General features: G+C 26.1%; 3 protein-coding genes across 8 annotated transcripts; 1 reads left to right on the top strand and 2 right to left on the bottom strand.

Moving 5' to 3' along the window:
- Positions 1 to 1,238: 1,238 nt before the first annotated feature.
- LOC123259816 (PAX3- and PAX7-binding protein 1) lies at positions 1,239 to 11,797 on the bottom strand. Of its 3 annotated transcripts, none has more exons than XM_044720536.1 (15): positions 11,330 to 11,796; positions 11,037 to 11,215; positions 10,633 to 10,789; positions 8,407 to 8,509; positions 8,172 to 8,329; positions 8,023 to 8,105; positions 7,732 to 7,931; positions 6,507 to 6,696; positions 5,893 to 6,016; positions 4,171 to 4,559; positions 3,808 to 3,958; positions 3,510 to 3,702; positions 1,717 to 1,915; positions 1,510 to 1,628; positions 1,239 to 1,434 (listed from the first exon to the last, which is right to left on the bottom strand). In XM_044720536.1, the coding sequence occupies exons 1-15, from the start codon at positions 11,505 to 11,507 to the stop codon at positions 1,383 to 1,385; spliced, it is 2,475 nt and encodes an 824-aa protein (XP_044576471.1). In that variant the 5' UTR covers positions 11,508 to 11,796; the 3' UTR covers positions 1,239 to 1,382. The 3 variants fall into 3 exon arrangements, with proteins under 3 accessions (XP_044576471.1, XP_044576470.1, XP_044576469.1); XM_044720535.1 differs by having other exon boundaries at positions 8,023 to 8,329; positions 11,330 to 11,611; positions 11,699 to 11,781; XM_044720534.1 differs by having other exon boundaries at positions 8,023 to 8,329; positions 11,330 to 11,797.
- Positions 11,798 to 14,377: 2,580 nt separating this feature from the next.
- LOC123259820 (mitochondrial dicarboxylate carrier) lies at positions 14,378 to 18,340 on the top strand. Of its 4 annotated transcripts, none has more exons than XM_044720543.1 (8): positions 14,378 to 14,727; positions 14,992 to 15,103; positions 15,910 to 16,065; positions 16,556 to 16,722; positions 16,790 to 16,997; positions 17,880 to 17,960; positions 18,064 to 18,120; positions 18,213 to 18,340. In XM_044720543.1, the coding sequence occupies exons 2-8, from the start codon at positions 15,005 to 15,007 to the stop codon at positions 18,321 to 18,323; spliced, it is 879 nt and encodes a 292-aa protein (XP_044576478.1). In that variant the 5' UTR covers positions 14,378 to 14,727; positions 14,992 to 15,004; the 3' UTR covers positions 18,324 to 18,340. The 4 variants fall into 4 exon arrangements, with proteins under 4 accessions (XP_044576478.1, XP_044576475.1, XP_044576477.1 ...); XM_044720540.1 differs by having other exon boundaries at positions 14,378 to 14,633; positions 14,913 to 15,103; XM_044720542.1 differs by having other exon boundaries at positions 14,378 to 14,633.
- Positions 18,341 to 19,518: 1,178 nt separating this feature from the next.
- LOC123258765 (dual specificity mitogen-activated protein kinase kinase 3) lies at positions 19,519 to 23,255 on the bottom strand. Its single transcript, XM_044718975.1, has 7 exons — positions 23,103 to 23,255; positions 22,745 to 22,914; positions 22,489 to 22,654; positions 21,747 to 21,983; positions 21,497 to 21,676; positions 20,120 to 20,337; positions 19,519 to 20,023 (listed from the first exon to the last, which is right to left on the bottom strand). Exons 2-7 carry the CDS (start codon positions 22,807 to 22,809, stop codon positions 19,882 to 19,884), a joined length of 1,008 nt encoding a protein of 335 aa, XP_044574910.1. The 5' UTR covers positions 22,810 to 22,914; positions 23,103 to 23,255; the 3' UTR covers positions 19,519 to 19,881.
- Positions 23,256 to 23,320: the final 65 nt, after the last annotated feature.

A 23,320-nucleotide genomic window follows, 5' to 3' on the forward strand; every position in this document is an offset into this window, starting at 1 on the left:
AAAAATAGTTGAAGCTCCACTTCTGCATAATTACCAAAAAATTTTTTCGAAGTTTTTCAAAATCCAGCCGAATGCATTAAAATTTGCATAAAATCATAGCGGGAAAATAAGAATAAGTATAAATTAATAAAATTATTAAAAAAGTTTTTTTTTTATGATTAAAAAGTTGGTGAAATTTTAATCCTCACTGATGAGCTGAGTTTGCTCGATTCAATTTATCACTCAGTTGATTAATAAGAGTCGCAAACATATTTAAACCTTAAATAATACCTCCATAAAGCCACGCTCGCAGTATAGTCATAATATAATTAGTTTCATGTAAGGCGTACGCTGAAAGAGAAAATCTTAAACCTGTAAATAAGTATTAAAGTAATTGTTAATAATTTAAATTGATAATCTTCAAACAATTTTTGCTAGCTCAAAATCTTCCGTAATAATATCTAAAATTTTTTTAAAAATCGATATGAATACATCATTGTCGGCGGAAGCTTTTATTTTCTCTAAGATCATGGTGAAAAGGAGCTGAAGCTATTTACTTTTCTCATTGAGATTAGGATAGTCGATGATAAGACGACGGACGATATCAACAAGCCGCAAAGTCTGTAATGTAGACATTACATTGGATCTCATTTTTTTTCCACCAGGCTGAGAAGTAATCACCCTGGTTAAAAATACTAATTGAAAAGAATTGAGAAGCGGTCGTTCCATGCAAACTGTATATCTATATGTACAAACAAAAGAATTGAAATTATTGAAAAGAATTTGAATTTCATCATTTTTAATTCCTTTCAATCAATATTTTTAAACAGGACAGAAATTTTCGCTTAATTTGGAACTTATTTGATAGGTGTAATTGTCCCAATAGAGACAAACATTGAGACCATGCAGCGTCTTGCGGCTACTAAGAATACCTCTTCTATTTCAATCTTTCTCTCTCTCCTTCTAATTATCATATTTTTCATTTATTAGTTAATAATTGAAATATTATTTTATTTTATTGCTATAAAAAAATATGTTGAAAAATAAATAAATTGATAATTGATCTCTGACCTGTTTTATATTTAGAGCTCCTAAAATTTCTTAGTACTTATAATAATAAATTTTTTTTTATTTTACAATGAACTTATATTAATAAAATGAAAAAAAAAAACTGTACGAATTTATCAAGTTAATGAATTTAATTTTTTTTAATTATTTACAAATCACTGAACTATCTAACGAAATAATTTCTATACAAATTATTTTAAAACAGTCAAATTTTATTTTTTAAATATCCAATAATTAGAATGTACAAAGCATTTCATATTATTTTTTGTCTTATTTAATTAGATCCTTTTTAAATATATCTACGATATCTTTAGCAGCCTATGAATTATCGACATTTATAATGATTTTATGGACCGTAAAATTGATTGAGAGTACTCCCACGCTTCGCTAAGAATAAAAATAAGAATACATTAATAAAAGTCAGTTTTATTATCAAAACGTTTGTAAAATTTTAATTCTTACTGATGAGCTGGATTTGCTTGATCTAGTTTATCACTCAGTTGATTAATAAGAGTCGCAAACATATTTAAATCTTGAACAGCACTTCCATGAAGCCACGCTCGTGGTATTGTTGTCATAATCTACAAATAAAACATTTATTAATAGTAAGATTAATTAATACAAGAATAACTGATAACTGATAAGAAGTATTGAATGAAATGTAAGTACCATATTAGCTTTATGTAATGCGTCTACCGGAAGAGAAAATCTTAAGCCTGCTAATAAATATCGGTTAAGTAGTGAAGTAATCGCTAAAGATTTCAATTGATTATCTCCAAGCAATCCTTGCCAACTTAAAATATTCCGTAATAATTTTACTGCCATAGTGAATTGTCGTTGGAAAAATGGATGCTTCGGATCTAAAATTCTGTAAAAAAAAAAAAACCAAAAATTAAGAGTTTATAATCTATATTATTAAGGTAGTTAGGCCCAAAAAGCAAAAATTTAAGAAATCTCCCAGACTCCGTATAGAAGTAGTTAAATACATACGCTGTTAAAATTTAGAGACGATTTACTACGTCTAACCGAAGATAATTGCAATTGAAAATGACATTTTTACACAGGCGGTATGGGACAAGAGAGAGAAAACCGCGAAGTTTTATTATTTTTGTATTGAAGAAATTTTAAGAATTTCACGGAAAACTAATATTACTCAGATTAATACATGTATAATTACCCTACAAAATTCTGGAATTCCCTACCACATAGTTTTTGAGAAATCATTGATAAACTAGTAAAGTAAACGAATAAAGTCATGCGTGGAAGTAAGTTAGCAATAGCCCGTAAGAGAGGCAACACTAGCGCGTGACGAAGACAGCAGTAGCATAAACTATAGGTTGGGAAAGAACTACCTTAAGAGAATAAGAAAAATTTTGTGTCCAGGATAGTCATATGATAAAATCGGTTTTTTTTTTTAGTGAAATTTAGTGTCATTGCAAAGGTCTTGACTTGAATTTGTGCCTTTTCAAGATTTCATATCATTCTCACCGATAGTCAATTTATGATGATAAGTATTTAGGCTGCATTAAAAAATGCTCTATCTCTAGATACATAATTGAGAAATGACCTTGTATCTTGAGAACTATTGACATTTTTAAAGATATAAACTCACCTCGACATTACACTCTTCGAGACCTTTCATTTGAGTACCCACATCAATTTTTCATATATTTATATATATATTATGTATATGTATACATGAAAAATATATCAAAATGCATGTGGGTACTCAAATGAAAGCTATTGATGAGTGTAACATCGGGATGAGCTTATATCTTTAAAAACGTCAATATTTAAGAAAGTACAGTGCATTTTAACAAAATTCATTATTTAATAAAGCAAAATTTTATTTATTTATAGTTAACAAGTCACGGCAGTCACATAGTGACTTGCTAGTGTATAATAAACAAAGGTAATTATGCAGAAATGGGGCTCCACCTATTTTTAAGTGTAAAAAATCGAAAAATTGATCTTTTTGAATATTTTTCTTTCAAATTGTTCTTCTTCACGGCAGATTTATGATAAAAATGATAAAAAATATGAAAATTAAATATTTTGATAAAATAGTTTTTTTTTTTTTTCATTTGAAGTTAAAAAATTTATGATGTTAGGTGTTTTTCAATGAAATGATGACGATACCATTTTTTCCGGTTATTAAAATATTTTTTTTTCTTAAAGAACGCTAAAAATAAAATAAATTAGAAAAAAAAACTTTAGAATATTATAATTTGAAAATTTTTGAATTTTGAAATGAAAAAAAAAAAAAAAAAAAAAAACATCAAAATATTTAATTTTCATTATTTTTCTCATAAATCCGCCGTGTAGAAGAACACTTTGAAAAAAAAATATTCAAAAAGATCAATTTTTCGATTTTTTATTTTATTTCAGTTTTATCTAAACTCCTGCAATATTGCCTAATCAAAAATTCCATATTGTAAATCATAATGTAAATATTAACTTACTTTGGGAAAATAGGCATAAATACATCATTGTCAATGGCAGATTTTATTTTCTCTAAGATAGCGGTGAAAAGCAGCTGAAGCTGTTTACTTTTCTCATTGAGATTAGGATAATCGATGATAAGACGACGGACGGTACCAACAAGCCGCAGAGTCTGTGATGTAGACATTGGGTCCCATATTTTTTCCACAATGGCTATTTTGATAAAAGAAAGTAATAGATTACATATTATCAATGTCTGAATGAAAATGAAAGATATATGAATTATTTATAGTAGTGATAAAGTTATAAATAACTTACAAGTTAGTTTAGGAATTACTATTTTTTCAATAGCGAGTGGTATTAATCTCACATCAGGATCACGCCTGAGTGATTCTTCTGTTTCTTTTTTATCTAATCCGTATAATAGTAATCCATTATACCACTTGGTACGTTCTAGATCAGTACTTTCCTGTTAAAAATAGGATGTATTAAATATTTAGTATGAATAATTTTTTTTATTTTTTTTTTTTTATAGTTTCATGAACTCATTTGCAAATACTCTATTTATTGATACTATTAATTCTCAATTATTTTTTATGCTTTGTCTGAGGCATATAATGTTATTTAATATTAGAGTTTTTTAGTTTTAGTAAAACCTTTGTGAAGAAATGAAATAATTACCATTAATGGATTCCATGTGATAAGTTGTAATCTTACTATCGGTGAAATTATTTTAGGAATACATAATGAAACATAAGCTTCTGTGTAAGCCTCCATGTCTGTTTCTCTCCAGGATTCTAGCTTAGCTAAAATACCTCGAACGGTGCAAAAATCATCCATGACATCAGAAAAAATATCTCTACTCTCTTCATCAATTTCCTCTTTTGCCTGCTTAAAAGCTAGATTTTGCTGCTCAGTAACTTCGTCATCACTTGACATACCGTCATTGTGCTTAGGAACATTTTGCATCAGCTCACGAGCTCTTCGCCGTCGTGCTCGTCGACCTTCGCGTTCTGTCGCTCGCCGAATTCGCGCATCATCTTCTGGACCTCGCCTCATAGCTTGCCCTCCTGAATAAAATAAAAAATATATTTAATATAAACAATAAATATTTTATAAACTTAGTAGCTATAAAAAAAAAGGCCATTCGGTAGCCGAAATGGAAGTAGATTTCATTAACAGCTACATTTATTGATACTAATGAATAAATTAAATAAATTTTTCAGAAGAAATATAAAATTAAGTTTATCAAAAATAAATCAAAACGAATGTAATAGTAAAATTTTATTAACGATTGGGGAAATTTTTATGTTAGAAATTCATGCAGGTATGTAAATTGAAGCTTATTTTACTGGATTTGACAAAAAAAAATTTTTTTTATTTTAGAAAATTTGACAATTTTTTTTTCCAATTAAATAAAAAAAAGTCGGCCCTGCCCGGGATGAGCGGGAATAGTTGTCAAATTGATTGAAGTTTTTTTTGAGAAAAAAAAAATAAAAAAAAAAAGTGATCAACTTCTAAAAAATAACGATTGTGCTAAAAAAAACCGATTATTTTATAGAATTGATCATATTTAATTTTTTTTGTGTATTTTTTCGAAAAGTTCATTCAAAAACAAAAATTAAAAAAAAAAAAAGATACCCAAAGATCAATGTTTAAAAAAGTTATGGCTATTTGAAAATAAAAAAGCCACTTTTTTGGGAAATTCATAACTTTTTTTGGGTTGGATGAAAAAATTTGAAAAAATGTTTTTCAAAGGGTAGGAAAGAATGATAAAGTTTCAGCCAAATCTAAAGGGGTCGAGTTCAAAAGTGGTCGATTTGGCATGAAATACCGCATATATAAACACATACATATATAATAGGGCGCGTCAAAATTTAATCTCTAAAAGCAACCTTTTAAAATTGGAATTTTGAGTTCCGCTTTTAGCAGAAGTTAGGTTTGGGCATTTCGTGAGATATTTTGATGTGTCAGGATTTATTTGATGCTCACATAATTGTTTAACAGGAGTTTTGTTGAAGCAATTTTTTTGAAATTAAAAAATTTCAAAATTTGGCCAAACGAAACTCCTGTTAAAAAATTATGTGAATATCAAATAAATTGTGACCCACCAAAATATATCAGGAAATTCCCAAATACAGCTTCTGTTAAAAGTGGAACTCAAAATTTCAATTTTAAAAGGTTGCTTTCGAAGATTAAATTTTGACGCACCCTAATATATAAACTTTTGAACCATATGTATTTTCTGACTTAGCTCGTCGAGTTAAGTCAGAATATAGTAAAATTTTTCAAAAGTTCCATCATGAGGACCAATGCAATAGTTAAATTTCTATAAAATCTACTAAAAAGTATCGAAGTAAAATTGTCTACGTTTGGTAAAATCCAAAGAAATAAATAACTGACTTGAAGCAGACGTGATTTCTTCTGTTTGATCGCGTGTATCCTGACGACGTCGTTCCATAAGATCAGTAGAACGTTCACCGTACAAGTCCAGCCATCGTTGTTCCAATCCTGTAACCATTGGCAGCTAACAGAAAAAAAAATTTTTGTTATTATCATTTAATATTCCACTTTATAATTGACTATGGAAGTTAATAGTACTCCTTTACAATTTCATTACAATTATAATTTATATAGTTCAATTAAAAATATAAATATTACTAGAGTTATACATCACTGGAGTTTTCAATTAAGTTCCAAAGCCATGATAATTTTCACAAAAAGTATTTTTTTTGGGCATTAATTCGCGATAAATTGCGATACTCACCCAATTTAAATAATTTATTTTATATTAAATTATTATATTAAAAAAAACTTATACATAAATAAATACAGAGAAGATTAAGACCCCTGGCAATTGAATTAACAATTATCAATACGTGCTAATTTAAAAATCAATTCCATTTATTTTTTTCCTTCAAAGTATTGTAAAAAGTTTATAAATATAAATTGAATAACTTTATAAAAAATGACGCGAGCAATTAAAAAGAAAATAACGTAACATCGTGAAAACCCACCTTCTCATCAAGACACTCTACCAAGTCAGTGACATACCCACGCAACTCTTGGTAATATTTGAAGCGTTGAGCTAGCTGAGGCGCACGAATTTCACCCTCTTCTAATTCCTTCAACGACTGCAGCAGTTCTTCTTTCAATTGCACTTGATCCTGCTGGTGCTTATGACGTACTTGTTTTAAACTCGAGACTCTGAACAAAAAAATATTAATTACTCTGTTGAAAAAAGGTTTTTTATCTAGCATATCCTTTATTAAAAAGTTGATGTGACATTTTCATTGTTGTCACTTTTCGTTGCTGTGGTGACCACTTTGGCAACGGTTACCATAGCAACGGTTACTATGGCAACGGTTGCTATAGAAACCGTTACTGTAGCAACAGTTACTATGACAACAATTACCATAGAAACCGTTACTATAGCAACGGTAACTATGGCAAAGGTTGCCATAGCAACGGTTAATATGACAAATGTTACTATGGCAACAGTTATCATAGCAACAGTTACTATAGCAAAAGTAATCATTTATTAAAAGTTGATGTGACATTTTAATTGTTGTCGCTTTTGTTGCTATGGTGACCACTTTGGCAACGGTTACCATAGCAACAGTCAATATGACAACAGTTACTATAGCAGTGGTAACTATGGCAACGGTTACCATAGCAACGGTTAATATGACAACTGTTACTATGGCAACAGTTACTATGACAACGGTTACCATAGCAACAGTTACTATAGCAACGGTAATTCTTTATTAAAAAGTTGATGTGACATTTTAATTGTTGTCGCTTTTTGTTGCTATGGTGACCACTTTGGCAACGGTTATCATAGCAACAGTTACTATGAAAACGGTTTCCATAGAAACCATTACTGTAGCAACAGTTACCATAGCAACGGTTACCATAGAAACCGTTACCATAGCAACGGTTACCATAACAACAGTCCATATGACAACGGTTACCATAGCAACAGTTACTATAGCAACGGTAACTATGGCAACGGTTACCATAGCAACGGTTAATATGACAATTGTTACTATGGCAACGTTTACTACAACAACGGTTACTATGGCAACGGTTAAATTTTAATGAGTAAAATTTGTAAAAATATTGATTAATTAAATTGTCGATAATAAACATTTTGACAGAATCGCGCAAAGCGCGTTTGATTTTCTAATCATGTAAATTAAATAAAAAAAAAAATTTTAACAATAAATAGATGTATAAAACCTTGAGTGCATTTTTTCACGAATTTCTTCAGGAGACACAGGAACCATTTTTTCAGGATCTGGCGGTTGAATACATGGTGGTGGAGGAGCTACTGGCATCATACCCATTTCTAAATGCACTCCTGTACCTGTTACATATTGATTATTTAGACCCATTGAATACTGTTGTTGCATAAGAGAATCCTGTTGAGCAGCTGCAATCTACAATGACAAAAATAAATAATTAACCAAAAAAATAAAAATAAATAATTGTATATTAAAAAAAGATTGTGGTAAAATAATTAAATATTACTTGAGCGCCAGTAACTCCTTTACGTATTTGTTGAGCTTCCCACTCTTCCTCTTCATTACCATGCTCGCTCTCGTCGTCGGACACTGCAAGATTATGCATAGCATATTTTAAATTAAAATCAACATTACGATTGTAATTAAGAGACAAACGTTTTATGGGAACTTGTGATGCTAAAAATGCTTCTCTTCGCTTCTCTTTATCACGAGCTTCTATATTAACTGTCATATCCATTCGCTCGTGCGACTCATCATCGTCACTACGATCGTGATCTTCTTCGCGTATTAGCCTTGACTTTCCTTTTTCTTCACTAAAAATTATAATAGATTAAATTTAATAAAAAATAAACAATAAGAATATTAAATGATTGTAGGATTAGATACGTACGTTTGTACTTCTTCGACAGGTATAAAATCAGTTCCTAATTCTCTAGCTTTTTGTCGTTTTTTTCTAGCAGCGTGTATCATAGCAGCGTCAGGAATGCATCCACCTAAAAATTATATAAGATAAATATTTTTTTAAATAAAATAGTTTACCAATTATTAAGTTGCTAGTACTACCAAAAATTATCAAAACTATTAGTACACAGAATGCTTATTATGTAGCAATTAAATATTATAACAAACTCCTTACTGATATGAAAACTATAGATTGTAATAAAAAAATTGTTAAAAAAAAGTTAAGTTACTGGATAACAAACCTTAACGGTTAATATGCTTAAAGAAAATGCGAGTATTTAATTGGATATTTCTTTTTCTGAATTATTTATAATTTTGTATTTTTTTCTCTAGAAATTTATTATTTTTTGTACTCATTATCTCTTTGCATCGTATTATCGACGAATCCCGGGAAAAATAGATCCGAAATAATTTTAAAGTTATAAAAAATTCATATTATTTCATTAAAATTAAGTATTATAAAATAAAAATTATAATAATAATAATATTTTTTTTGTAACAAAAAATGGAGCGATCACTCTGAGGGTGCTTGTTTTTCAGGAAAATTGTGGGTGTGATACAATTATTATTATTATAATTTTTATTTTATAATAATTTTAATGAAATAATATGAATTTTTCATAACTTTAAAATTTTTTCCAGGTCTATTTTTTCCGATTACCATTATCGACATAAATTTTTTAAAAAAGTCTATGTATTTTAAAACTGTTATTTTTTGTACTGGTTCTATACACAGGTATTCTTACACCTCGATAAAATTCCTTACCAGATAAATAAATAAATAAATATTAAGAATAAATAATAATTAAAAAGAATCACGGATAATTGGAATCAGTAAAAGAAAAAGAAAATCATCATGTTCCCGTGTAAAAATGATATGATATCATTATGACGCTCATAATGAATATCATAATGAATCTCATTTTTTGACACTAATATGAGATTCATATAAAAGCCATATCAATACATTTGAAACCTGTAATAAGTAAAATACTTATGGAAACGAATTTTTTTTAACTAGATTATAAAATTTTTATTTTTCTTATTGGAGAAAAAAAATTTCTAGTAATTTGATTATGGTTCATTATAAAATTTGATCTACACAGATCGGTCACATGGGGATCCGTGACCAATCCATAGTGACAAACGCATAATTTCATACTGAAGTCATAATAGTATCTGCGTAAACTCATGATGGAATCAGGCTGAAATTTTTCAAATTCATTATGATATTGTAATGATATTGTTGCCTTCTATTCATAATTCAAGAAAAAAATTTTTTATTACTATTGGAAATTCGTTAGGATAGTATTTCCATGATGATATTAACATAATTTCATTATGAAATCATAATGATATTGAATTCAATTCAAAATTTAATGATGGTCTTATCTGCATAAAATCATAATGATATTGTTAGCCTTTTTAAATCGTGATATAAAGTTATTGAGTCATAACTATATACAGGAAATAATGAAAAATAATTAAATTAAAGAAATTTTTAGGACGATATAAATTGTTTTCAAAATAAAAAATAATTATCTTGAGACGAAAAAATTTTTTCAGTTAAAAATTTTTTTTAAACCAAGATAGTCAATGTTTTTCTAAATATTCTTCCAAGTTAAGAAAGTCAAGGAGGAAAGTTAAGTAGATGATAAAAATACTGTTTTTCTCAATTGTTATACATTTCTTCTGATTAACAGAAAAAATGAAAATTTTACTAATCTACTTGAAAAAAATTCGTTCTCACAGGTATTTTAATTATTACGGGTTTTCGAAGTATTGATATGGCTCTTATATGAATCTCATATTAGTGCCAAAATATGAGATTCATTATGAGCTTTATAATGATATCATATCATTTTTACAATAATTATTGTTAATATTGCAACGTTTCGACTCTTTATTGAGTCTTCATCAGGCTCATAACTAGTACATGAAAGTAGTCAAGTGAAAAATGTATGTGAAAAAATTATTTTTCCGAGAACACATTCTCTTGTAATTAATTGAACAGATGTATAAAAAGAATTGGTAACGTCACAAACCAAAATAAATCTCGTGAATAATAAAAAATAACAAACAATAAAAACATGCGTTTCTACTAAGTATATGGTTTTGGATGCAATAAATAAATAAATATTAAGAATAAACTTACTTTCTAAAAATAATTTCATGGGGTCAGTTTTGGTAAAATTTTTTCTAAATTTATGCGCCGCTGAATCATCTTCTTCATCCGAAGAATAATCGTCCTTTCCAGCCACTAGTGCAGCTCGTCCATTAAGAATTAGTGGTCCAGAATTTTTAATTTTAACCTAGATAAAAAAAATCAATGTTAATAAAAATGAAAACAGTATTGACAATTAACATTAATAATAATAATAAAAACAGTCAAATAATAAAGTATCCCATTTTTCAAGGCACTTAAAATCTTCCTCACTCATTATCAAAATAATAATAATAATAGTAACTATTGCATAAATAAATGGAAATCAGGTACTTAGTAGACGTTAAAATTCAAGTGACATTAATATTAATAAAGACATCATAGAGATAGCTTACTACTAGATCATCTGTCTTTATTTCTAAATCATTGTCGCATTTAATAGACACGTTTGCTTGCTCAGAGTCCACTTGCATTTTCTCTTCACCTTTCTTTTTTCTCCTTTCGTGATCAAGTTGTTTCATCAGTTTTTTGCTCCTCGATGACTTCTTCACCTTAAAAACCTCCCCGTCATCAGCTGTAGAAAAATAATCAACGATTATTACAATTACAAGACTCAAATTTCATGAATTTTTTTTAATAAAAAAAAAAAATCAAATTAATTGGTATTAATAATAAAAAAAAGTCTAACCTTCATCGAGCTCCTCTCCGAAACTCAGGAGCGTTTGTTTGGGTTTTTCCTTCTTCTTGGGCTTAGATTTAACCACAGGTTGGACATCATCACACTCCATTCTGTTTTCATTGTCTTCATACTCTTCATTGAAAGATCGCCGACGAATATTTCTCTTCGGCTTATTAAATAACGACATTTTTAACCTTTATTCTTACTCTAAATTCGACGATGTATAGTACGGTACTTTCCTCAATTGATCTTTCACCACCATTAAAAAATTTTTCTCTATATCTGCATCATCTGTTTAAAGTAAACTTTAATAAAAGCTCTTAAATTAAATATTTATTCACTGTTATTATTATTGATAGTATTGTTAATAAAATTCACTCGTTTATTCCAGTTTCTAATACTATTATTGTGTAAAATCGTCACATCATTTGGTTTTCGTTCTTTTGCGACATTTTTTTTTAACCATTCCCTGCCATCTAGCGAATTATTAGAAAAGCCCCTCGCGGTTTTGATAATGCCGTAAAAATACCGTAATAATGCGGTTAAACTATAGTTGTTTTGGCCAGTTTTTATACTGTAGTTATACAGTATATATACTGCACTTTTGCTGTACAGTTACCAAAAATATACTATACAATTACTGCATTAATGCCCAAATTTTACTCAAAAAATTCCAAATAATTACTGTAATAATACAGTAATTTTGCCGAATATTTTCTGACATAATAGACAATTATTAAAGATTTAGTTTTATTTTTAGTTTACTTCTATGTTAGAAATGAATAAAATGAAAAATTTCAAATTTTGCTTTTTATTCTCCATCGCTACTTTGCAAAAACAAATACTGTTTTTGAATAAAAAATATGTAGAATATTATTTTTTAATTAGGTATTTAGCGATAATTAATATAAAATAATACATATGTTAAGTAAATATATTCTAATTTTAATTTCAATTTTTAATTTCTCACTTAGAAAGTTGCAAATTTTCTAAAATCGAAAAGTTATATTGTTTCACATATATAATTATATTATTTAATTTTAAATATGCTTATCGTAAGATGGACGGTGTGGCTTAATGTATATAGAATAAGCAAAAAAATAATATGGTATAGACCGGGTAACTCAAATGGTAGAGTAGCCGACATGTCCCCGGGAGGTTCTGGGTTCGAATCCCAGTCCAAGCGTTGTTTAATTTGACACAATTTTTTAAATATGGTTTTAATACAGTCATTTTACCGCCTTATTACTGTATAATTGCGGACTTTTTTCGGCATTTACAAAACCGCTAGGGGCGCCAAATTTAGCTGTGAAACAAAAAAACTTCTGATAATTTTAAGAAATTTTTTCAACAATAATTTAATTATAAAAAAAAAAATTTTTTTAGTTATTCCAAAAGAAGAAATTTAAAAAAATATATGAAAATTAAATTAGCAGATATTTAATAATTTTTTAATTTTTGTAACAAATAAATTATGGCAAAAAAATTGACATGTAGAAATTTAAAAAAATTAAAAAATGCAATTTTTTAAAAATAATTTTTTGGAACAAATTTGTTTGTTAAAAAAAATTTTTTCAATTTTCAAGTGACTGCTAACTTTAATATCATAAAAAATATCAATAATGTAAAATTGTTTACATACCTTAAAAAATTATGAACATTAATTTAGCAGATATTTGATAAATTTAATAATTTTTTCTGACATTCAATCTAGCTGTCACTTCACAATTTTTTAATTTTCTTTAAGGTAGTTGTAGCGTGATAGGCATTTCAACAGAAAATTATGAAATATTTTTTATTGAAAGATAAATATATTAATAATTCACTACCAAAATTTCAGATCAATTGACCGCACCGTTTTTGAGTAATTAATTTTCGAAATTGTATCTTTTACACGTAGAGGTATAGAGAGATGGTAAAGTTAGTATGAAATCTTCCGTACCACTCGAGTGGGCCAAAGATTTCATATTAACTTTATCATCTCTCTATACCGCTACGTGTAAAAGATGCAATTTCAAAAATTAATTACTCAAAAACGGTGCGGTCAATTGATCTGAAATTTTGGTAGTGAATTATTAATATATTTATCTTTCAATAAAAAAAATTTCATAATTTTCTGTTGAAATGCCTATCACGCTACAACTACCTTAACAAATAAATTTGTTCAAAAAACTTTTTAAAAAATTGCATTTATAATGTTTAAAAATTTTTACATGTCAATTTTATTTATAATTTTTTTGTCATTATTTGTTACAAAAATTCTTAGAATGATCAAGAATCTGCTGAATTAATTTTCATTAATTTTTTTAACAAATAAATTATGACAGGAAAAAATTGACTCGTAGAAATTTTACGAAAATTAAATTAGCCGACATTTGAAAACTTTTATAATTTATTTTATTGAAAAATAAATTTTTAAAAATTAAAGAAAAAATTTTCACATGTACAAAATTTTTCAAAAATAATTTTTTAATTAATAAAAAAAAATCAAAAATTTTTGAGTGTCGGCTAACTTAATTTTCATGAAATTTTTGATAATTAAAAATGTAATTTTTTTTTAAATAATTTTTTGGAGGAAATTTGTTTGTTAAATAAATTTGTAAATATTAATTAATATTAAAATAATTGCTAGCTTTAATTTTATAAAAAATTACAATTTTTTTATTATCCACAATTAAAACTAAATTATTTACAAATTAAAAATGTCAAATATGACAGATGACAGTTAAAGTATAAACATAGTTATGTCAACTCTTAGTTAATAAATAATAAACAAAAAAATGTTATATTGTTTGTAATGTGAGCGCTAGAGGACCTAAGTTAATTTTTCTGTCAAGGACTCAAAATTTTAGCGGGTAAATATGAAATATTAAAAAAAAACATAATATTTACAAAAAAATAACTGTGCACTAATAATAAAAAATTAATGATCTTAAATTAGATATGGAATTTTTTCTGTCATTAAATAAATTGAGCTAGCCCGTAAAAAATAATAAATCTATAAATTTACTGTCAGTAAACACGTGGCTGTCAGCTGATGCGCGCGCTTGCGACTTTCCATGACGTTAGGCCATCAATTTCAAGCCATCAAATTCAGAAACTCACTAATACCTACTCAATCAAATATGCTATGTTGGTTCAACAACCAACAACCAGTTTATCAAACAAGCATCCGTACAAGTAGAGGCCGACCATCAACACATCAATAAAATTATACTGTATACATACCAAGTGTTTAATATCAAGTGATAGTGGTCAGAATTTAAAAAAATATTATCACAAGTCATTCCGTTCCAACGCGTGGTTATTGACGGTGCGATTCATTATTTATAATTATTTATATACATATTTTTATTTTATACAATCAAATTAATTGTTATTTTGTAAATTGTCAAATTAATGAGCATGTAAGAATTTTTATTGATTTTATATTTTTACTTAAAAGAAGAAATTAAATAATTATTGAGTGATAATGCAAAAAACGAGTCATTCACCTTGCTACTCTTTTTTTTATAATAGATTAGCTGTGTAATCTTAATCAATAACTTGTAATGCAATTCACATAGTTTTAATAAATATTTTATAATTTCAGAATTTAACTCTTGATTTTTTAATAATTTAAAAGACTAGAGTAGTTTCCATTATTTTACTCAATTATTTAATAAAAAAAGTAGGTAAATTAGAATGGGTTCCCAAGATTCGAAAAAACTTTCTCGATGGTATTTTGGTGGAGTCGCATCTTCTGGAGCTGCTTGTGTAACTCATCCTCTGGATTTATTAAAGGTATTTATTAAAAAAAAAAAACTAAAATTAAAGTTAGCAATCACTTGATAATTTTTTATTTTTATTTAACAAATAAATCTTTTCTAAAAAATTATTTTAAAAAATTGCATTCATAATTTTTTTAAATTTATAAATGTAAATTTTTTTTTTCATTTATTTTTGCCATAGTTTATTTGTTTATTTGTTAAAAAAATTCTAAAAATTAATAAATATCTGCTAAATTAGTTCTCATTTAAAAATTAGCTTACATTCAACAATTTTTTATTTTTTTCAACAATTAAATTACAAGTAAAAAAATATTTTTAAAAAGTTGCACGTGTAATTTTTAAAATCTTCTATAAGTAGAATTTTTTTTTTAATTTTTTTAATAGAAGAAAATTATAAAAATTTTCAGATGGGTACTTTAAATTTTATAAATTATGAAATAATTACTTAAGTAGTTAATTATTATTAGCGGCAAGATTAAATTATTTAACTAGGTTTATTAATAAAATTACTGGAATTAGTTATTTGTATGGTATTCAAATAAATTACGTAATATTTAACATAAAAATATTATAGTCAAGGTAATGTTTATTTTGTTTATTATTTATAATGCTAAAGTTAGCCGACCTTTATAATTTTTCAATTTTTTTTTAATAATTAAATTAGAACAAAAAAATATTTTTTTTAAATTGTACTTACAGTTTTTCAAGATTTTTACCAATGAAAAATTTTTTTTATTTTTTTGTAATAATTTTTTCAATAAAAAAAAAATTCTAAAATTTTTTCGATGTCGGCTAACTTAATTTTCATTTATTATTTAGGTGCAATTACAAACACAGCAGGAGGGAAAAATGTCGATAGTAAAGCACACGATGAATATTATTAAAAAACAGGGATTTTTTGCGTTATATAACGGCCTTAGTGCTTCTTTATTGCGTCAAGGTACATATTCAACAACAAGATTTGGAGTTTATGAGGTAATAAAAACACAAGCTTTAATAGTATTAGAATTAATGATACTAAAATTAGCCAACGTTCAAAAATTTTTTTATTTTTTTCTATCAATTAGATTATAAGTAAAAAAATATTTTTAAAAAATTTCACAGGTAATTTTTCAAATTTTCAACTTTTGAAATTTTTTCATTTAATTTTTTTGGAATAAAAAAAAATTATAAAATTTTTTTTTTCCATCAATTAAATTATAAGTAAAAAAATACTTGAAAAAAATTGCACAGGTAATTTTTCAAATTTTCAACGTAAAATTTTTTCATTTAATTTTTTTGAAATAAAAAAAATTATAAAAATTTTCAGATATCAGCTAATTTAATTTTCATTTAGAATTAGAATTAATTTAATCATTAATAAGGAATTTTATTAAATCAGAAAACTTATTCTAAAAATACATAATTAAATTTTTCATCGAGACAACAAAATATTATTTACAATCTCATGGTCGTGTTAATATAGGTTGCTAAGCAAGCTATTGAGAAGCCTGGTGAACCCCTACCGTTTTATCAAAAGCTTTTAATTGCTGGATCTGCGGGTGCTGTTGGTGGAGTTTTTGGTACACCTGGAGATCTTATTAATGTACGGATGCAGAATGACATAAAATTACCACCGGAACAACGGCGAAAGTATGAATAAATTTTTTTTTATTTATTATAAATTATGTTAGTAGTTAATAATTTATTTTTTACACAGTTACAAACATGCGTTGGATGGATTAATAAGAGTTTGCCGTGAGGAGGGTGTTGTTAAGTTATTTAATGGCTGTTCAACAGCTACTGGACGCGCTATTTTAATGACCATTGGACAACTAAGTTTTTACGACCAAATAAAACAGTATCTTTTAAATTCTGGTAAATTTAACGATAATTTATTAACGCATTTCGCAGCAAGTTTATCAGCTGTAAGTATTTTGTATTTTACTCCAGAATATTTGAGAAAAAAATCAACTCTAGTTAAAACTCACTTTTGTGGGATTGAGTAATTTTAAAAAGTTACAAGGAATTACGAAATTTTATTTAAAAGTACTAAGAGTTGAATTTTTTTGGTAAATATTTACAAGTGGGGTCAACTATTTTCATTTTTATTTTTTAAAATTAAATTTCTCTTTGATTTTATTGATATATATATATATATTTTTTTTTAAATACATATAAAAATAAACACAGAAAAAAAATGTTCTTGAATCAAGTATATAATTTTGAAGAACTTAATATTCTTGATTTGAGTAGAAAAATTCTTGATTTAAGGAAATTTTACTTGATTCAACACAATTATCCTCTTCAAAATTATATTCTTGGTTCATGAATTTTTCTTTTGAATCAAGTTAATTTTTTTTTTCAGTGAACGATTTAAAAAAAAAAAAAAAAGTTGATTATCACAATTTTACAAAAAAATTTATAAATTTTTTAGAAAATTGTGATACTTAACTTTTTTTTTTTTTAAATTCATCGTTTTTTAATATACTTTTCAAAAAAATATATATATCAAAAACATCAAAAAAGATAAAATAGAAATTTTATCCAAAAACATGAGCCAAAATTTTTTCCAACTTTTGAAGGCAAAAAAGCTATCAAAATCTTTATTTTTTTCTTCCACGAAATTTGCTATCATAAATCCGCTGTAAAAACAAGTAGAATAAAAAACATAAAAAAATTTTAATTCTTCACTTAGATATGGCCTAAAAAAGGGTGGAGCCCACTTGTAAATAAATACCATTTTTTTTTTTTCAAACATTTTTAAAAGCTTTTTTAAGAGATTAAATATAACTTTTATTAAATTATAGGGAGCGATTGCGACGACTCTTACACAGCCTTTAGATGTTCTTAAAACACGGGCTATGAATGCTAAGCCTGGAGAGTACAAGGTAAAATAATAAAAATAATTTATTTTTTTTTTAGTATAAATTCAGTTTTTTTTTTTTTTTTTTTTTTTTTTTCAATTTATTCTAATATCTATTATTTAAATAGAATTTGGGTCAATTGGTGTTGTATACCGCGAAAATGGGACCAATGGGTTTCTTCAAGGTAAGAAACAACTTATGTTTGTTTACTTTATTTAATTTTTAATAATGAAACTCATCAATAATCGTGAATAATAAATAAAACTTTTTAAACAGGGGTACGTTCCAGCATTTGTACGTCTGGCACCACATACTATATTGACCTTCGTATTTCTCGAACAACTGAGGATTTACTTTGGTTATATACCGAATAAATCAAATTTTTAGATAAATTATTTATTAAAGAAAAAAAAAACTAGGATAATTTAATATAAAGACTATTTTATTATAAATAACCGGTGAAATTAGAGTTAATTTTCTTCCAGGCTATTATATTATAAGCATTCCCTTGAATAACTGCTTAAAAAAGTCTCCGATCCTATCAGATAAATGTGATATCCGATACAATTTATATATATCAGTATACATTCCATATAAATATTTTTACAACGTATATATGCTGGCATATTACGACATTTAAAATTTTTCGATGAATATTTACGCGCACAAATTTTATCCTGGCCGATATTATTAATATTTTTTTATATAAATAAACAAACCTAATTATATATAAGAGCTTTGAAGAATCACTATAAGTCTACCTGGTATTTATCTTATTTTTTATTTTATTATTGACAATTGTACAATCAAGATAGTTAACTTTATATCGCGTTCCAGATGCTATAAGGGCGTATACTGGCAAAAGGTCCCGGTGAAAAGCCATAAGGGCGTATAATAAAAATTCTATTTTTTTTTTCTAAGACCAAAAAAATTTTTAGTTTGGAAAAAATTTTTTTTTGCATTTCTGCACATTTTATGAAAAAATACGTCGGTTCCCAAAAAAAATTTTTTTTTCGAGAATTAACGCATTTTTGTATGAAACGTGCAGAAATGCAAAAAAAAAATTTTTCTCCAAACTAAAAATTTTTTTTTGACTAAAAAATAGAAAAATTAAATAAAAAATTGATTGTAAGAAATAATAATAATAATAATAATAATAATAATAATAATAATAATAATAAATAGAATTTTTATTTTACACCCTTATGGCATCTGTAACATGATATTTTCCAAATGTCAATTGAATAATTGTATTTTTTAAAATATTTATTTACCGTATTTATGGGACATGTCTTTAGAAAATTATACGCTTTAAAATAATTAATGTGTTAGATAGTAATGTTTATTGATAATTTATTGTCGAATAATGTTGAATAGTTTATAACGAACTGTTATCGTTAGATAATATTGTAGATTAATATTTAATTTATTGTAAACTAATTACCATGCATTGTCTTTTTAAATAATATATATAATGTCATTTAAAAAAATATATTTGTCTAATTGAATAAAGAATTAAATAAAGAAATGTTTTGAAATTATAATGTGTATTTATTGTTATTATTTTCTTTTGAATTAAAAAAAAAAAATCTATGATTCGATGTATTCTATATGTACATTATTAATGAATGCCGACTCACTTTAATAGTGTACGTATAATTGTAAATAATTATACAATATCTATTTCAATAGACCAATAAAAGAATAAATTACTAAACAAAAATATAATTTTACTTAGAAAAGAAAAATATTGACTTTCAAAATCCGCATCTTTGTTTTTTTAAATATAGTAGACATAATGCCATTGATTATTAATAATATTTAAAGTACTTATATAACTATTACTGAGCGTCATATTTCATGACAATGATTAAAAAAATCAAATGACTAAATATTAGATGCATGCGGTGACCCCAAAGTTTACGTACATGTTTTTTCAAAACACTTAAGATTGCTCTGGATCTGGCAAATTTAAAATTTTATCAACGAACCCAGCTACATCGGTGTCTTTTTTAGAATGTTCGACGATGAAATCAAGCTCAAGTAATTGACTATAATTCGGACGGGCTGTGAAGTCTTTCATTAAGCTAAAAATAAACGATGATAATATCAGTAATAGATAAGTATTAATTGGTGTGATTAATTAATTAAGTAAGTAAGATATTTAATGGTCAGATACTAACCACTTGGTAATTAATTCTTCGAAAGGTTGAGAAAATTTTCCTGATGGCAATTTTGGTGGATCATCTTTAACGACTTGTTTCAATTGTTCGAAAGGTGTACCCCATGATTCGTATGGAAATCTTCCGGTAGCTAGTTCAACCAGAGAAATTCCTAATGACCAGACGTCTGATCTTATATCATAGTGAGATGGATTCCCCGAAGGGTCTATCCTTTCTGGCTGAAAAAGTTAATTTTATTCAATTAAAGTTTTTACGCCTTATCGATCAAGTGACTAGTAAATCTAATTCAAGCCAACGGATGAACATTCCATCTTTTCCATTCCCTATTGGTCGAGAGACATTCTCTCTTTACATAAGTTCGATGGGGATCCATCGAATTAATTTTATTATTTATTTAATTTCAATGCCAAGGCAAATAGCCGAATGGCAAAAGTATACATAAGTTTTATAATAAAGTACACGTGTATATAATATTATATATAAAAGACAGACAGGATCTCGTATAAGAAACTTTATAATTAAAAATGATTTTAATAATCTATATTATTAAGAAAATAAGAAAAATTTAGCGGCCAGTGTATTTATATGATAAAATGGGTTTTTATGGTTAAATTTGATATCGTTGAAAAAGTTCTCACCAATAGTCAATGTATGATGATAAGTATTTGGGCTGCATTCGAAAATGCTCTATCTCTAGATACATAATTAAGAAATGACTTTGTATCTTGTGAACTATTGACATTTTTAAAGATATAAGCTCATCCCGATGTTACACTCATCAAGACCTTTCGTTTGAGTACCCATATCATTTTTTCATATATTTTATATATTTATATATATTATATATATGTATATATGAAAAATATATCAAAAAGCATGTTGGTACTCAAATGAAAGCACTTGATGAGTGTAAGGTCGGGATGAGCTTATATCTTTAAAAATGTCAATGAAGAAAGTACAGTGCAATTTAACATAATTAAGAAACGACCTTGTATCTTGAGAACTATTGACATTTTTAAAGATATAAGCTCATCCCAATGTGACACTCATCGAGACCTTTCATTTGAGTACCCACATCAATTTTTCATATATTTTATATATTTATATATATTATATATATGTATACATGAAAAATATATCAAAAATGCATGAGGTAAATTTAAATGCTTAAATGTTTAAATGATTAAATGTTAAGTACAAGTTATAACAATTTAATAACGCAAATTTTAAGTGGCCTGATTGATATTTACAATACAATATCTCGTTCCAGTTTCACAAAAAATTCAAAAGCATTACTTTTAAAAAAGTCTAGGCTGAGTGATTTTTTATTATTATATTTTAGAATAAAAAATAAAATAAATAGCATTAACTACTTACAGCCATGTATGGTTTGCAACCAGCGTCAATAGTTTTAGCCACTGAGTCTACAAGATAACCGGAAATACCAAAATCACAGATCTTGACTTCACCTTTTCGATTAATTAATATGTTACTAGGTTTTACATCTCTATGAATTACCCTGAGTTGCGAGTACAAATAATGAAGAGCACTAACTACCTAAAAAATTAACTTTTCATTAAAATAAATAAGTAAAAACCAAAATTATTACAAATAAAAATTAACTAACTGAAAGTGCTATTTTTCCTAAAATATCTTCAGGTATTGAGCATCCATTTTTGTATGCTTTAACATAAAATTTATCTAGACTCATGTCCATGACTTCCATACAAATCCAAACATCTCCTTCGCGAAATAATGCTCCGTAAAATTGTACAGTGTAAGGGCAGTCTGAACTTCGCATTGAAATATCTAAATCCATTACAAGTCTTTTTTGTTCTTGATTATTTACCGTGGCTGTTATTCTCTAAATTAAAAATTTTATTGTAATTATTATTAAAATTTTAAGTGTAATAATGAAATTTATAATACTAAAGTTAACCGACATTTTTAATTTTTTGATTTTTTTTCAATAATTAAATTAGAATAAAATATTTTTAAAAAATTGCACTTGTAGTTTTTTAAGTTGTTTACAAATGAAATTTTTTTTAATTTTTTTGTAATGATTTTTTCAATAAAAAAAAAATTCTAAAAATTTTTAAATGTCGGCTATTTTCATATGAAATTTACTATAAAAATTAAGTTAGCCGTCATTTAAAAATTTTTAGAATTTTTTTTTATTGAAAAAATTATTACCAAAAAATTAAAAAAAAATTTTCACTTGTAAAAAACTTCAAAAACTGTAAGTGAAATTAAAAAAAAATATTTTTGTTTTAATTTAATTATTAAATAAAAATCAAAAAATTGAAAACGTCGGCTAACTTTAGTATTATAATTTACTTATGGATTAACTGAGATAAATATTATCATACCTTTACAGCCATAATAGTACCACTTTGTTTGTGTTTAACTTTATCAACAATACCGTAAGCACCTCTACCAAGCATGCATATAGTCTCAAGATCATCAGCCTCAACTTCAAATGTTTTATCTTCTATTGTTATTGTCGTACGTTTATCAAGATTCCTTGGCGGTGTGCTGTAAAAATAATTATAATAAAATAAATTTAAGCAAAAAACAACTTCCCGCCAAATTTATAAAAATAATATTATAATAATTTATACTTACATATTTACAGGAGCTTCTTCAGAAACTTGGAGCTTTAAATTTCTTTTTCCTTTTCTCGCGGCCATGGTGAAAAATTATAAAAATAATTTACTTTTTAAAAATAAATATATTATCAGTTAACAGCCAACTGTCATGTTTGTTAAAACAATTACAGTCAAATGCAAAGCGACCTGGAACATAACAAGTACAAATAATCTTATAGAGATTATATTATTATTTGAACACAGCGTCGTTAGGTTATTCATTAATAAAAAGTATTTTTTAGTATTTAGAAATAAACAAATAATTTCTTGAAATAAAAAAATAATTATTAATGATATTTTGATACATTAATTAATTAATTAAATAATAAAATTACCTTATTTGCTTGAAAATAAAATAATCGAACCGTTGCCCATATATGAAGCTTTTGTGAAACTTAAATGACAATATGAAGTTAGTTTTGATAGAAATATCAAAAATACATATATATAAATTCATATATGTGTTTGTAAAATATATGTAAGTATGAGTTTGTGTACAAAGAAATAAAAGAAGTGGTAACCGTAATAATAATAATAATAATAATAGTAATAT

Source organism: Cotesia glomerata, linkage group LG2 (assembly GCF_020080835.1).
Source record: "Cotesia glomerata isolate CgM1 linkage group LG2, MPM_Cglom_v2.3, whole genome shotgun sequence".
Classification (NCBI taxonomy): Eukaryota; Metazoa; Arthropoda; class Insecta; order Hymenoptera; family Braconidae; genus Cotesia; species Cotesia glomerata.

What these genes read in the sequence shown, in the direction of transcription:
- LOC123259816 (XM_044720534.1), bottom strand. Translation starts at nt 11,507, where the DNA reads ATGTCGTTATTTAATAAGCCGAAGAGAAATATTCGTCGGCGATCTTTC. An exon ending in CATTACATAAAGCTAATATG is followed by an intron (nt 1,629 to 1,716) that starts GTACTTACATTT and finishes TTTTATTTGTAG; the next exon opens with ATTATGACAACAATACCACG. An exon ending in CAAGCAAATCCAGCTCATCA is followed by an intron (nt 1,435 to 1,509) that starts GTAAGAATTAAA and finishes TTTTATTCTTAG; the next exon opens with CGAAGCGTGGGAGTACTCTC.
- LOC123259820 (XM_044720543.1), top strand. Translation starts at nt 15,005, where the DNA reads ATGGGTTCCCAAGATTCGAAAAAACTTTCTCGATGGTATTTTGGTGGA. An exon ending in ATCCTCTGGATTTATTAAAG is followed by an intron (nt 15,104 to 15,909) that starts GTATTTATTAAA and finishes TTTATTATTTAG; the next exon opens with GTGCAATTACAAACACAGCA. An exon ending in CTAAGCCTGGAGAGTACAAG is followed by an intron (nt 17,961 to 18,063) that starts GTAAAATAATAA and finishes TTATTTAAATAG; the next exon opens with AATTTGGGTCAATTGGTGTT.
- LOC123258765 (XM_044718975.1), bottom strand. Translation starts at nt 22,809, where the DNA reads ATGGCCGCGAGAAAAGGAAAAAGAAATTTAAAGCTCCAAGTTTCTGAA. An exon ending in GTTGCAAACCATACATGGCT is followed by an intron (nt 20,338 to 21,496) that starts GTAAGTAGTTAA and finishes TAACTTTTTCAG; the next exon opens with CCAGAAAGGATAGACCCTTC. An exon ending in GAAGAATTAATTACCAAGTG is followed by an intron (nt 20,024 to 20,119) that starts GTTAGTATCTGA and finishes GTTTATTTTTAG; the next exon opens with CTTAATGAAAGACTTCACAG.